The sequence below is a fragment of the Aplidium turbinatum genome, chromosome 7, assembly GCF_918807975.1.
Source record: "Aplidium turbinatum chromosome 7, kaAplTurb1.1, whole genome shotgun sequence".
Taxonomy (NCBI): Eukaryota; Metazoa; Chordata; class Ascidiacea; order Aplousobranchia; family Polyclinidae; genus Aplidium; species Aplidium turbinatum.
This window is the reverse complement of record NC_137478.1, coordinates 33454956-33469865: the sequence shown is the minus strand read 5'-3', so window position 1 is coordinate 33469865 and position 14910 is coordinate 33454956. Positions and strand designations below refer to the sequence as shown.

The following is a 14910-nucleotide window of genomic DNA, read 5'->3' as shown; positions in this document are numbered from 1 at the left end:
CTTTCAAATCCGTTTTCTCTTGAAGATCAATCAGTTCAAGTTGGATATCAGTTGGTGCTTTGTCAATGTCTGTGTTGAATGGCGAAGAAGATATACCAAACAAATGTTCATGAGATTTGAAGTTTGTGAAACGAGCCAAAAATTCATACAACAATTTTTCAACTTGGTCTGCAAATTCAGTTTTCTTCTCAGGATGCATTCCATAGTCTCTCAAGTCTCAAAGTTGGAAAGTGGAAAGGATTTCCTGTCTGTAGGCTACGTGAGCTTTCCGAAGTCGTAATTTGTTCATAATACCTTGTATGTGACAATACCTTTTTACGTTCCAAATAATTAAATACATTGGGTTAGCGGTGGCAGGTGGGAGATTTCTAAACTGGTTAACAGAAGTAGCAAAATCTACAACAATCCACTCCACAATGAATTGTTTACACGTACCAGACTAAACTAAATTATAAACACGTTTCGCGGGCCACACAATTTTTCTTTGCGGGCCGCATTTGGCCCGCGGGCCGCACGTTGCACACCCCTGGAAACTAATTCTTTTCGATCGATGTAGGCTACTCTGACGGGAGGCTGCGTGACTTCTCGCTTTGCCTGTTTCAACACGTGGCAACAATACAATGCACTTCTTTAACTCCAATTACTGTTCAAGTTTAGCCCAGATCGTCACTCGTGTTCCGTAGTGGTTAGGCTATTTAGCCAGAATCCTCCATTGCACTTTTCAACATCTGTTGTTGCAGTTTAGTTGGTCAGCAGAAGACAGCGTCTCATCAACTCCCTCTGCTGCTTTAGATTAGCAGTTGGTGGTAATAGGCCTACACTTTTGTTACAAGACCTCTGCTGATGAATAAACATATTTTTTAGAAGGATAGCCAATTTTAATGGCTTCTTAATGATTTAATTATTTAAACACCAAGAATTTAAAAGCAATGCTGAAGAGCTTCTGTTTCATTTTTTGTGAATTAGCAACAGCAGCTTAGCCAAAGCCTTTGGCCGGCCCGGGCATCAATGAAACCCCTGGAATCACAGAATTTCAGAACATTAAGATGTAGCCCACCTCTGAAAACAATAATCCTTCTAAGGGAGAATATTTAAAATACCTACGGTAGCCCACCAACAACAGGTCGGACACCAATAACAAGACATTTGAAGAAAGCAGTTGAGCACTTAATAATTTAATCAGGGAACAATAAGTAGCCTATTCCTGGTTCTATCCTTGATGGATAGATATGCTGATGGTGAGGAGATACCTCTCTTTCTAGACTTTCCGCTATGGTTGGCGTATATTGTTTTTGTTGTGATGGTCACAAACAAAAATATACTAAATTGAGTCCTGAATATATTGATGAAGCTCCTTATTCTGACGACGCCATATTTGTGTTGCATCTCTAAGTTTCAAAATCTCTTCTATTGGCTTCAGCTGTGTTGCGTCAAGCATGGTTTCCATTTCCGTCTTTATTTCCAAAACAAAACTTCACTCAAGATTGTTTTGTTTATTTCATTTAAAAAATCACTTTACTGCCGTCAGTTTTGTCAGTCAGTTATGTTATTTAAAACATTACTTGTAGGCTTTAACTGCCCTTTATCAGAACTGACAATGCACTAGCAAGTGCGAAATATATTTTCTGTTACATCTACTGACAACTGATCCCTGTTACCTTAGCAATTGAGGTTTTAGCTTACTGCCGTCAGCGGTGAAAAAGGTTGTCAATAACAACTTCAGGGGGTTTCCCCAATACTTTAAAAGAGTGAATCAGTGAAGACTTGGAATTTCAAGTTTTCTTGAATAACTCTAGAAGCAAAATGGCTGATTCTTCAGAGAAGGAATCTGCTGGTAAGTTGCTTGTTTCAGGAATTTTTAAACGAGTAGTTTAACTTTCTGACTTACCACTTGTCAATAGTTAGACATTTTAGGCTTTGAAGCTAAATAGAAAGACTTCAAAGCAAAGATTTAAAAAGTGTAGATTATTATATAGGTTTGTTTGGTTTTGAATCTTTAACCTCGGACTGACAAAGCCTTGATAGGTTATTCCTGGTAGTTTCGCCTACTTGTAGAGGCTCTTGACGCTGGGCTGGGCTCTTGACGTAGAGGCCGACGACTTGACGCATAGGCTATAAGTTTTACCACATTACAGGTTTTAGTAAAACTTGTAGCCGGTGGTGTACACAAGAGAGGGGGTGGGGGCATTTTGTTATATATATTCAGAGTGTGATCATTTTTGGTTAAAATACCGTACCGTAATAAATTGCATTTGATAATTTAAACTTTCACAAGTCGGCAGCAGTGGCCGAGTGGTTAGCGCTTTGGGCTCACAGTCGAGAGCCTGCGTGTTCGACTCCAGCCACCCGCACCTGCTGTTGTTTCTCTGGGCAAGAAACTTTACGATAATTGCCTCTACCCAGTGATCGATTTCGAGTAATGGGTAGTTCCAAATTAAAGTCATAAGCAGAGTAGACAACCGGAAACAGACATTGTCGTCGGCTGCAGCGTGGGTCAGGTGTACGTCGGAAGGCGTACACCGATGCATAGCGCTCAAGTCCGCTTTCCCGCAATGCAGGATAAAGATAAACAAACAAACAAACAGGTTCGATTTATATACTTTAAGGTACTCTTAATAAAAAAATGTTAAATTATATCAAACGCTCCCCTCCCCCAGTACGAAAATCTTCTGAACATACCCTGAATATGCATAGTTCATGGGGTTGAGTAAGCTAACTATGTTGTCTACATAAAACATTACCATATATGCGATGCCAAGAGTGTAATACCACATTCTTTTGTTTTCAATACAAAATCTATCCAAACAAGTAAACTAGTTGATCAATTCTGGGTCAATTCAAGGTTAACATGGTAGGTTAATCTTGCATAATATAACTTACTGATTATTATTAACAAATGTGCATTTTTTCAATTTGTTTACGATTTGAAAAAAGTATCGAATGCCCTCCCTCTTGAGAAACTTTTGTCTATGCCACTGCCTGTAACAAATAGGGTACTTTTTATGTTTGTAAACTTTTTGAAATTGACAACTTGCTGTGAATATCAAATAAGTAGTGGCTGACTAAATTACAATTTTTTGACAAAATTTGTCAACATAGTAATAATATGAAAACTAAATAGATAAACCAAGCAATGACATATAACATAAAATATAAAACATTAAATATACCAGTACTATTAATACTATAAAAAGTGCTCAATGCCAAGCAAAAAGCCAAGCAGAGCAAATTACATCAAATATAGTTTCTATTCACTAAAAACCTCTACAGCTTGTATCACCCTAAAAGGGGGATCATCATCAGATCATAAAGTATAGAAATAAACCAAAAATTACAAATGAATTTGGCCACACAATACGTTAGTCTTGTCAAGCATCTGAACAACTGTCAAGAGAGTCAAGAAACACTTAGATTTAGCTAATCTATTAAAGTGCTATTAAAAGCTATAGGCCTATACTTGAATGTCAATCATGTTTAACCCTTAAAAGCATGATTAACTACATTCTGTAGTCATCATGTCTTTGTAGTGCTGCTACTTTTATTGTGATGTAGCTGCTCCGGTGTTCTACAACTATGATGAAGGGTAATAATTAAATAACATTGTATGTTGTAACATGGGTTATAATTAAAACGCATGATATGCATGTTTTGGCGCAAACTAAGCTGAACTATCACAAGGTGATAATCTGCTTTTATTCTGATGTTTCATCAAGCAGACACGACTAACTTCTTCAGGGGGCTAGGTCAGGTAGGTTAGTGACTACCTGTTTAGCATAACGAAAAAGAGAACCATGTTTCTGTAAACCAACCAAACATGTGTAAAAAAATTGCTTGCTTTTTTTAGTTTTTTGAGCAATTCAAAAACATTCCATTGAGGAACGTTTGACTATAATATAAAATAAAGTCATTGTAATTTCAAAATTTGTTCTGTAGAAAGTACTGCAATCTGTCAGCTTATTGTGAAGCATGATGAATCAAACATATTGCAGCCTACTTTTTACTATTCTGGAATGATCGACTACAAAAGCTGACAATTGTTCACTTGCTAAATTACATTGTTCTTTTAGCAGTTGTATAGCAACAATGGTAGGCTATAGTAACAATATCATCATTTTGCTACTAAATCACATGATACAGAACGCAATGTAATGATTTGTTAAACCCGCATTAAAATTAAGGCTTCATATCAAGTATACAGTAACTCAAAGAAGAAAAATCTCCCAAGAAAAAATACAACTTTAGCACTTAGCAGGTTGCCAGATGGTCATCCTGGATAGCATGTCAGCCTGGTTTGCATGTCAGCCTGGATAGCGTAATCATCCTGGATAGCGTAGTTTGCATGTCAGCCTGGATAGTCAGTCTGACAACCTTGTTCCATTCGTTCCTGAAGAGATGAGGAGGCAATTGCTCCTCGCAATCATCTCAGCATGACCGCACCCATCTGTCAACCATCTCAAAGAACACAATGTGATTGCAGAGTCCATGCTGGCGGAGGTGGAGAAGAAGATCACGGATGCGTTTGAGATCTTCGACCACGAGAGCAACAAGACTGTGGACGTCCGGGAAATTGGAACGATCGTCCGCTCGCTGGGATGCTGCCCCTCCGAAGGTGACGTCATAGACGGTAGACCACAGCATAGTTGTAATCTGCAGGTCGCTGCAGCAGATTGGGTGTTTTGACCGGTGGACACACACAGGACAAGTTTCACTATGAACGAACTGACTAGCCTACAGCCTTGCCACCCTTCTTACACTCAGCCAAACAGTTGATTCCTGCTTTGACCTTTGTTTGGTGATTAATAACCAGTAATGGCAGGGGTGGGTATTGAAACCATGTCATCAAAATTACTATCTCCCAAACCTCTAGCCCTCAAACCGCTACGCCAGCCTCCCGAGATCTTCGCTTAATTACTGTATATCCGTATCACGTGCATGTAACACTCTATCTGTTGCAGCGGCCTACAGATTACCAATACGCGCATGATTACTACCTAACCACCAACAGAATCTCGACTTTGGGATATTTCCAACCAATATATTCTAATTCCTGTGGTTGGGAGTTTTGGGACTATTTTCAGTGGGCTGCATCCTACCTAGAATCACCCCATTAATAAAATGGGTAACAATACTTAGGAATCTGTCTTGTAATCTTCTTCGTTTGTCCAGATGGTTGTAACTCAATCGTTGAACTCGTCCAAGTCTTGTGCAGAGAATTTCACTTGTCCGGTGGTTATAGTAAGACATTAAACAGGAGCAATTTCCATGTTTTGAAAAGGAAACATCAAATTATACCAAAATTCACTCCGCCCACCCGCAGCCAATAGACACCGTACTGGCACGGTTTAACTTTACAATCTTTATCTTCTTCTTTCGATACGCTATCTGTAACACGTTTTAAGATGAAGGATATTGCGTCCGTGGCAAAACTGAACTTATGGCTCCATTTTGATCTTTATCCTCGGACTGGGAGAGCTTCTTGAAGAGCTTAATCCTGGCAGTTTCGCATACTTGTAGAGGCTTTGAATCACTGACGCAGGCCGGTCACCGAGATCGACAGAACGAAGTTTTCAATTGTTGTCGAAACAGGGGCGTAGTCAAGGGGGACATGGACATTCTTGTCTGATGCAAATAAATAAAAATAGTTAAAACATTCATCAATGATGACCATCGTTCATGCGGTTGCCACTTTACCATAATAACTTTTGTAAACGCCTGTAAAAGCATGAACCAATCAGAAGCTGCCTTGTCTGTGACGTCATTACATAAAAGGTAGTTTGAGGTAGAACAGAGATAAAACGCAAACAGTTCTGATAGAAAGTGAACGTTCCACCGTAGCCAGCGTGGTCTAGTGTGTTAAGGCTAGGGAATACATTTCGATGACGTGGATTCGATTCCCACCCCTGTTAATGACTGTGTTTTTTTTTTGTAATTACTAAACAATGTTCAAAGCATTGCACGGCCTAATGCTAGAAGGGTCACAATTGGACGGTAGCCACTTGAACGTAGCTTCTGATTGGTTCATGTCTTACAAGCTCTTTCAAAAGTTGTGACGTTAAAGTGGCTACCCCGTTTATGCACCACCATTGTCCCCTAGTGGTCGCCGCTCAGGCCCTGGTGACCTTCTTGTCACGTGACATTGTTATGTTCGATGCAGGAGAGCTGCACGACATGCTGGCTGAGATTGAGGAGGAAGAACCGACCGGCTACATCAGGTTTGAGAAGTTCCTCCCAATGATGACGCACATACTAATGGAGAGGAGGTGGGTTTGAAGGAGGAGCACCTGTGAATGGCGGGATGCGTTAGTGAACTAACAATGCATTGAATACGTTTTGTGTCTAGATACAAGCCCGCTCCGGAGGACCAGCTCTTGAAGGCGTTTGAGGTCCTGGATGTTGAGAAGAAAGGTTTCCTAGCGCAGGAGGAGATAACCAAGTACATGGTGGAAGAGGGAGAACCGTTTACTCAAGAGGAGATGGATGAGTTTCTCTCCGCAGCCGTGGACCCGGACAGAGGAGTCGTTCTCTACAAAGATTATGTTTCAGTAATGGCAGTCGAAGATACCTGATTCAATGTTCCGTCCATTAGGCTTACCTATCACTGAACCCGTTTGTGCCAGGGGTAGTGTCAATCACAACGCTACCTATCACATGACGACATCTTTTCCCGTTTGTTTCCATGTTACACTATGAACAGCTTTGACATGCCCCCTAAGTCGTCATATGATAGGTCTACTGACCAGCTCCTTCATTCTGGGATGACTTGTGGAACAGACGCAGACTATCCGCCTAGCGTTTGACCGATATCCATCATCATCTTATGGTCGGCGACAAACAATTGCGTATTTGTAATCTGTAAGTCGCTGCAGCAAATGAAGTGTTTTGACCGGTAGACGCTTTAAACATAGAACAACTTTCTCTATGAACCAGCTAATTGCAGCTACTGTGACCCTTCTAGCACAGAGAGAGTAGATTCTTGCTTTGTTTGGTAATTACAGAAAAAACAAGAGTAATAGCAGGGCTGGGAATCGAACCCACGCCATGAAAATGACTAAGTCCAGGCTTGTGACAGCAAAACGTTCAATTAATGACTTTCTGACGTGCATGCTTTCAAGCAGCTGATTCAAATCTTGCGTTCTGATTGGCTAATGAACCTCATATGTTGCAGATTACAAATAAGGGAGACTGGGGTTAGTTGAAAAACGTCAGTTTACTGCACATTAACTGGATACTCATTTTTCTGTTTTTTTCAACCAACAAACATGTACATGGGGTTGTAAGCAAATATGTGTTTACTTGCTTTGAAATCAAAATGCGATGAATTCTACACCTAATCACCGTAAAACCGTTTTTTTTTAATAAACTCGTTGTCAAACCTTGTGATATCGTATATATTGCACTTTCAAAGTTATTCAAATTTTACCAAATGTCTACTTAAAACAAGTACATTGGAGCTTATACTACTTGTCATACCACGACGATGTACTCGTATCATACTACATCGACAAACTATTTTCCTAATATATTCAAGCATGGTGCATTTGACTAAAATTTGTTTATTTCTTAGTGTTGTAGAACACCTACAGCTGACACACACCAAAAAACTTTTGCCTATCTTTAACGACATCGACGCAAAAGATGTTTCTGAAAACACCAAAAATTTTACTTCGAAAGTAAGAAAATACAATAACTTATTGTCAGCCAAACAGGCATAACTTGACTGAACAAATCGAAACTAACATGGATTTTGTGTTTTTATCAATTACATCACATGGTGGCAGTAAATATATTAAAAAGTCATAGAGAGTTAAAAAGTGATAATTTTTCAAATAACCCCAGTCTCCCCTACGCTAACCGCCTTTGACTGCGCGAGAATCAATGAAACTATCAGCTGTGGAATTCATCTTTGGAACGACACGGTCCATTCTTAGGTTGGAATGAATTTTGCTTGCACGATGCCAGTAACATTTACCAGGAAATATTTGGGTTTTGAATCTTTATTGGTAGTTTCGTATACTCGAGGCTCTAGACGCCAGGCCGGTTACCGAGATTGGCAGAGTGAAGTTTTCGATTGTTGAAGTGTTATTGCCGGGGAATTATTCTATTCACTTGGTGCCGCTGAATGGAGATAGTCCAGTCGCTGAACTTAAAAAAATGGTTACACCCGGAAAAAATAATATCAAGCTGAAACTTTGCCAGGTGGTTCTATTGGTGATGTGGAGTCACCAAAAAAAAAGCCCCATGAACCCCCCTTGGAAATAGTGAGTTTTGGCCATTTTTCCATAATGGCCGCAGCCCCCATAGGCCAAAAATTCGAAATCGTCTAAAATTGATGTTTTATACATCATTCGAAAGATAATTTCATACTGAATCACTTTCACAAAAGAATTATGGTCAAAAAATACACACATTTGAAGTTATTAGCCATTAAATGCGGACTATAAGGCAGAATCCACCATTAGGCTTTAGCCTGGTGCTTTCCGCATTAGATATAAAGTCAAGCGAACAGCACATAAATTTTGGGCGATGATGATTATGTAATGTTTAGAGATTGGCTTGAACAACGCAATCCGTCTACTTTTGCTGATGAGCATCTACAATCCTTGACATCCGGCTGGGTTTCTATATCTGAAGAAGATTTGGTTAATTGTGAGAGATCAGAGGAAATAGGAGCAATCATTCAAAAAACATTGGATGGTCAAAATTTAGCAACTGCAACTATTCAACGCAAAACCTGCATTAAACCACTTGAGGTACTTGGAAATTTTGTGAAGATAGACAAGGAACACGTAAATGTCAATCCAATCATTCTTTTTACAAGGCTGACCGCTATTGCAGAACGTGAAGACGATGTTGAGAAGTACTTTTCATTCGAAATGACACCATATCCTCCTTCACATTTCAAGGATGGACTTAATAATCAAAGCTGCTTTAAGAACAACACTAATGAATGATACAGAAGCTGTTGGTAATTGGACCAGATTGTATGTTGTTGATGGAGGTGCCCTACTTCACAGAGTCAGATGGTTGAAAGACTCAACATTCGCTGAATTGGCTCAACTCTATGTATCTTATGTTAGAAAACACTATGGTTCTGCTCATGTTATCTTTGATGATGATGGCGTATGAGCGATCTTTTCAGGCAAGATTGGAGGGCAGGAAATCATCAGCCACTCAGCAGTCTCGTCGTCCAAGACCCTCAGACCATGCGCACCATGTGGAGGCCGGTGAGTTAGGCAGTAGTGGATGACATGGTCTGCGGTCTGTTCCGTGGCACCACACTCGCATTCTGATGAAGGAACTAGGCCCCACTTGTGCATGTCCGAACGAAAGCGGCCGACACCAGTTCGCAGGCGGTTAAGCCTGGTCCACGCAAACTGGTCACAGCGGTAAACCATAATCTCTTCGTGGGAAAATTGTAACATAAGATTCCCGAATCCGTTCGTCTGTATGTATCGACCGAGAAAGAAACACTTCTTGAAACGTCTATTCTTAAAGTGTATTCCTGTAAAATTAGCCCGCGGCTATCGAAATGACTGGTGCAATGCCTTACACCTCTAAAAAACTGTCACTACGATACAGATTACTTGGATAAAAGACGGAGAGTTTGTCCAGCTAGCAAGCACCAAATAAACCAGTTAAATGTGCGACCGACTTCCAACACACGACTTCAAGAATGAATCAGAAAAATTTGTGATAACTCAAAGGCACGCCAGCAGTTCGTGACGCAGCATTTCATGTCCAAACAGGCCTCAAACTGAAACAGGTTTAAACCAGTCTGACACGAGTCTTACGAACGATGGTGCAATTTTGGCTCATGTTTTAGGAATTTCCATGACGTAATATTCAGTAGACCCGAACGGTTTCTACATGACGTTTGACCAGGCGAACAACCGTCTGTAACATAGCGGCCCTAGTTATGACAGTCTGACATGGCATAACTAAAAAAGAATTGACGACAATTGTGAGCCAATGAATAAAAACACATGATACACAAATTGTTTGAATCACTCACGTTTAAGTTAATACGCAATTACAAAGGGCATGCAAAGAATGAACAGCAATAAGAATAAACACGACGATACATGAAATTGGTACCATAGGTATTAGGTACACGCAAAGAAATGACGCTATATACCATGGTTGCGATAATAACCGACTGTTCTGGGCTCAGACAAGTGTCGGCCACCGCAGACAAAACCAGGCTCAAACCCTAACACTTAGGTGTTCTTTACGGGGGCGAGGCACGAAATATCCCTCAACACATAGTCTACTTTCACTTTCCCCGTACTCTCATCATAGTTGCAGACGGCAACTTTAGCTCTACGAACCACAGGCTTCCCTTTCCTAATTTGTGGAACTACCTCATGCACCCTCCCAAGTTGATACTTCCTACGTTTACCAATGTCCTGGAGAGAACCTACCACTACAAGTTGACCAGGCTCCAAATTCTCGGCCATTTTTAGCCATTTTTTCCGGCCCTGAAGACCTGGCAAGTAAAAATCGATCCATTTACTCCAAAACTGCTGAGAAAGTGACAAATTGAACCGATAATCCCTTCTTAGTTGGTCACGATCATGTGGTTGCCCAACAGCACAGTATGGGTCTAAGTATGGGGTCAAAAGTGAGGCAGGGGTGATGACAGTAAAATCCCTAGGGTCGTCACTCAAAGGTACCAAAGGGCGTTCGTTCACGATCCGAACGGCACTGCCTGTGTACGTAAGCAGTTCAATAAAATTGGGCTTACGAATTGAAGAGTCCAAAATGTGAAAAAAATGCGATTTTAAATTGTTTAACCATTGCCTCCCAGGCGCCACCTTGCGCCGAAGCATCACTAAACCCATGCAATTGATATGAAACAATATCATCCGGACTGCACACACCAGAGTTTGCAAAATACCATCTCGGTAACGAAAAATCCTTAAGCAGGTCCAAAGAGCGAAGCCACGACTCCCACTCTTTAACAAAGCTATCAGGGACCTCGGTGTCCCAATCAAACTTGTCTATCGCCAATTGCTGAAGTATAAGGCGTGCTTTTAGAAAAAATGGCGCTCCAAAGCCTAGCGGATCAAATTTTTGTCCAAGCTGACTGAGCATACTTCGGCGCGTGTGTTTAGCTAAGGGCTTTAAGGAACATGCGATACGCATCTCGTCAGACTCGGTTTGCCACACACAACCCAATGTCTTCGCTGATGGCAAAGTCATATTTTCAGTCTGAAAGTCAATGTCACGAATCAAAGGTGAAAGCATCTCATTATCCAAATTTGACAAGACAATCATAGCCTCCTTGTTAGCACTCCACTTACCAAGTTTAAACCCACGGCTATCAAACAAAGCAATTGATTCATGAGTGATTTGCTGAGCTTCCTCTAAGCTATCAGCCGAAAATATAAAATCATCCATGTACATATTATTTGCAATATTGCAGAGAGTCAATTCACCAGCACTGCTGGGATTCTGCTCGATCATTTTCTTTATAGCCAAGCAAGCGATATACGGGCTACTCTTTATTCCCCAAGGGTGTACACAAAAACGAAATAATACCATCCTACCATTTTCAAAATCATCATCTTCAAACCACAATATACAAAACAAATCCCTTTGCGACTCAGGTAACTTTATTTGAAAGAAGCATTTAGTCACATCAGCCATGAGACCAAATCTACCAAGCCGAAATCTAGCCAAGACATCTACCAGAGGGTTTAACAAGTCAGGACCCGAAAACATTACATCATTAACACAAGTTCCTCGAAATTCAGACTTGCCATCCTAAACAATGCGCTTTTTTAATTGTGACGTAACAAAGTATGGTAAATACCATTCAAATCCCTTGACATTTCCTGCTTCACCAGTACGCTCAATATAGCCATTTGATTTAAGATCTTTCATGGTGTCAGTAAGGAAATCACGAAGTTCAGGTTGTTTTAAAGCTTTCTTTCTTAAAGCAGCAGCTCTATCTGACGCCAACACAAATTTGTTAGGTAGATCAATATCTTCCTTCAACGGAACAGGTATCTCAAATCGACCATCTTTCAACTCAATATTCGGTTCAACAAGTTCTCTAGCCAACTTATCATTGCGAGACAATTCACAGGTTTCATTTTGCAACGTCAAATCCTGAATGACTTTATTCAGGTCTGCTATTTCCATATCACGAGACTCAATTTTACGCTGAAAGCCAGAGATGACATCCGACTCTGAAGACGTCTGCACTCTGCACACTTTAGCAACGCTTTCATCTAAGGGTGACTTACCACCACAAGCCAACCAACCGAGAGGAGTGAGCAAAGCATGTGGTTCACTACGATTTTCACCAACACGCTCTTTTTTTGCACACATCAAATAAGCGTTGTCGTTGCCAATCAGTACATCTACAGTACTACAATCATTCAAATGAAACATATTCACGTCATGAAAATGACGGAAACCATTTAAATCTTGTTTATGCGGTAAAGTTTTAACATCATCAGCCCAAGCTGGGTTAACCACCGAGATTATATCACAAAACAGTTCATCTGTCTCTAACGACTGGATGTTGCGTTTGACAAGGTCAGCACAAGTAGCTTTCTGACCAGCCAGGGTATCCATTTTAAACGACGCTTTATCGTACGGTTTAAGATCAAGTTCACACACCAAATCACTCGAAACAAACGTCAACTGCGAACCAGGATCATGCTGACAATACACCAACTTCGATTTGCCAGTCATTGGATTCAAAACACGAGCAGCAGTAACGCGGTTAAAAGCTGCTTTAACATTTCCAATCTTAACATTACGCACAGGAACTCTGGCACCAGCATCATCTTTGCCAATCGAATCCAGAGAATCACGTGACGTCACATAAAAATCATGCAGAAGAAAATAGTGTTTCCTATCGTTGTTAGGCCCACACTTACGACAGTTATTTGCATGAACGCAATCCCTAACCATATGCTGGCGCAAACAATTCAAGCATTTGCCAGCTTTCACAATGACATCTCTCCGATCTTTAGGTGTCAAGCGCAAAAATTCTTTACAATTAGACAAAAAATGATATTCAACTTGACCACGTGACGAACAACAAATGCATGCCAGTAGGTTTTTACGTCTGGCTTCACCACCGCGCGGTGCGCCAACAACAGTCGAGTACTGCGAACTCCCTGACATCACATCATCATGGGGTTTTACGGACGTCTGCCTAACCGGACATGAAGGCAATTTTCCTTTGCCAAACTTTTTAAATTGCTGCGACTCACCAGAATCGCCCATTAGCATAATGCTAAAATCAGTCGACTTACGCGTTTCCTCCCGTACTACAAATTCAAACAAACTCTGAAAAGTAGGCTCATCAGTGCCACCATACTGATCACCTAAAAAGTCAAGATAACGCTGCTTAGCGTCAAACGGGAGTCGCTTAGCCAAATCCAAAACAAAACGTCCTTCTAATTTATCACGCTGACCATAAGCTTGCGCGTAAAGCAAACACTGCGACAATTCATCTTTAAACTCTTTCAGATCACTGGAAGAGGTCGAAGTCAATTTGCTACCATAGCGATACTTTCTAATTTCCGGTTCTGCAAAAAGACCTCCACGAACCCCAAAACGCTGGGACAAGCGAGCTAACGACATTTCTATCCTGTCTTCCTCTGACAAGCCAGGGGTGTCAGAAACCAAATTAGCAATCGTTTGCGCAGCTGTTCTAACACAAGCTGCTTGTAACAAAGTCAAACAAGTCCCCTTAAAGGGCGAAGCTGCCATTAAGGCCGTAACACGATTTTTAAAGAAGATAAATGGCATATTATTACCATCGTAACCAATCAAGGCCGCCTTATCGAAAAACGTCCTACTATTTTGGTATTCAAAAAAGCAATCCTGCTGTTGAGAACTCGATTTAGCGGGAGAAGACAAGCTATATCCCTTAAGGGGCTGAGGGGGCTCAGTCACGTGCACAGCCCGATCACGATCCTCACAAACGTTAAAATCAGGAGACGCGATACGCCTCTCACAACCACCCAAATTACGTGTAGCTGGGCGATCAAAACCTAGCGGCGCAGAAAACTGTGAAGGGGGCAAAGCATTACTGCTAATGGCGGCCCCGTGACCTGTACGCTCTGGGGGAGGAGTTCGGTTGTAATTCACAGACCTTGGCTCTACAGCATTCGGAAGACCCTTAGCCGCGGCTCCGAGACCTCCTGAAACAGCTGGAAAACGTGTGGATTGCCCTGGTCCACTCACAGGTTGAACGGGCGTTTGGAAAAGGTTATGTAAATTAAACTGCGATTGATGTTCATTTCTGGAATGCCTAGAAGAGCTCTTCTTAGAGCTACGCCGGGAGCCCGCCTCTGATCGATATTCAGCTAAAACTACCTCTTTTCGTTGTTCAGCCCTCAACTGAGCGTCTTTGAGTGCGAACTCAGCAGCTCTCGCTTCGGCTTTCGCGGCGGCCTCTGCAGCTCTCGCAGCAGCCTCAGCTCGTATGGCCTCAGCTCTCGCGATGGCCTCAGCTTGTATGTGGAGCTCCTCTCGTTTTAACTGTAGGTTAATTTGTGTAACTATCCGTGACGAGCTCTCAGACATCCTAGTGCTTATATTTGAGGCGCTATCCTCAGGATGTATGTCAGCATCCAACCTATCTGAGAACTCACTTTCTTTTTGTTCGAAGTTATGTTTTAAAGAGTTAAATTCGGGATCTACCCTATCACGAAGTTCTGCCAAGATTGCAGAGTTAAAGATTTTAGTCAAAAGAGCATGGAAATGCCGTAATTCCTCTTCTAAAGTAGATAACTTAGATCTAAAAATTAACAGTTCCTGCTTATCACTCAAAGAACCTAGGGCTACAGAAAGTTTCCCAATTTGAGTCAAAATATCCCGTCTAAGATGCCGGGCCTCTCGAACTGACTTAGCCTCATCGTTAATGGGTCCCTCCCCAGAATG

General features: G+C 41.3%; 1 protein-coding gene across 1 annotated transcript; it reads left to right on the top strand.

Moving 5' to 3' along the window:
* Positions 1 to 1754: 1754 nt before the first annotated feature.
* LOC145773967 (dynein regulatory complex protein 8-like) lies at positions 1755 to 7377 on the top strand. Its single transcript, XM_082585095.1, has 4 exons — positions 1755 to 1834; positions 4478 to 4609; positions 6155 to 6260; positions 6341 to 7377. Exons 1-4 carry the CDS (start codon positions 1804 to 1806, stop codon positions 6564 to 6566), a joined length of 495 nt encoding a protein of 164 aa, XP_082441221.1. The 5' UTR covers positions 1755 to 1803; the 3' UTR covers positions 6567 to 7377.
* The last annotated feature ends 7533 nt before the right edge of the window (positions 7378 to 14910 follow it).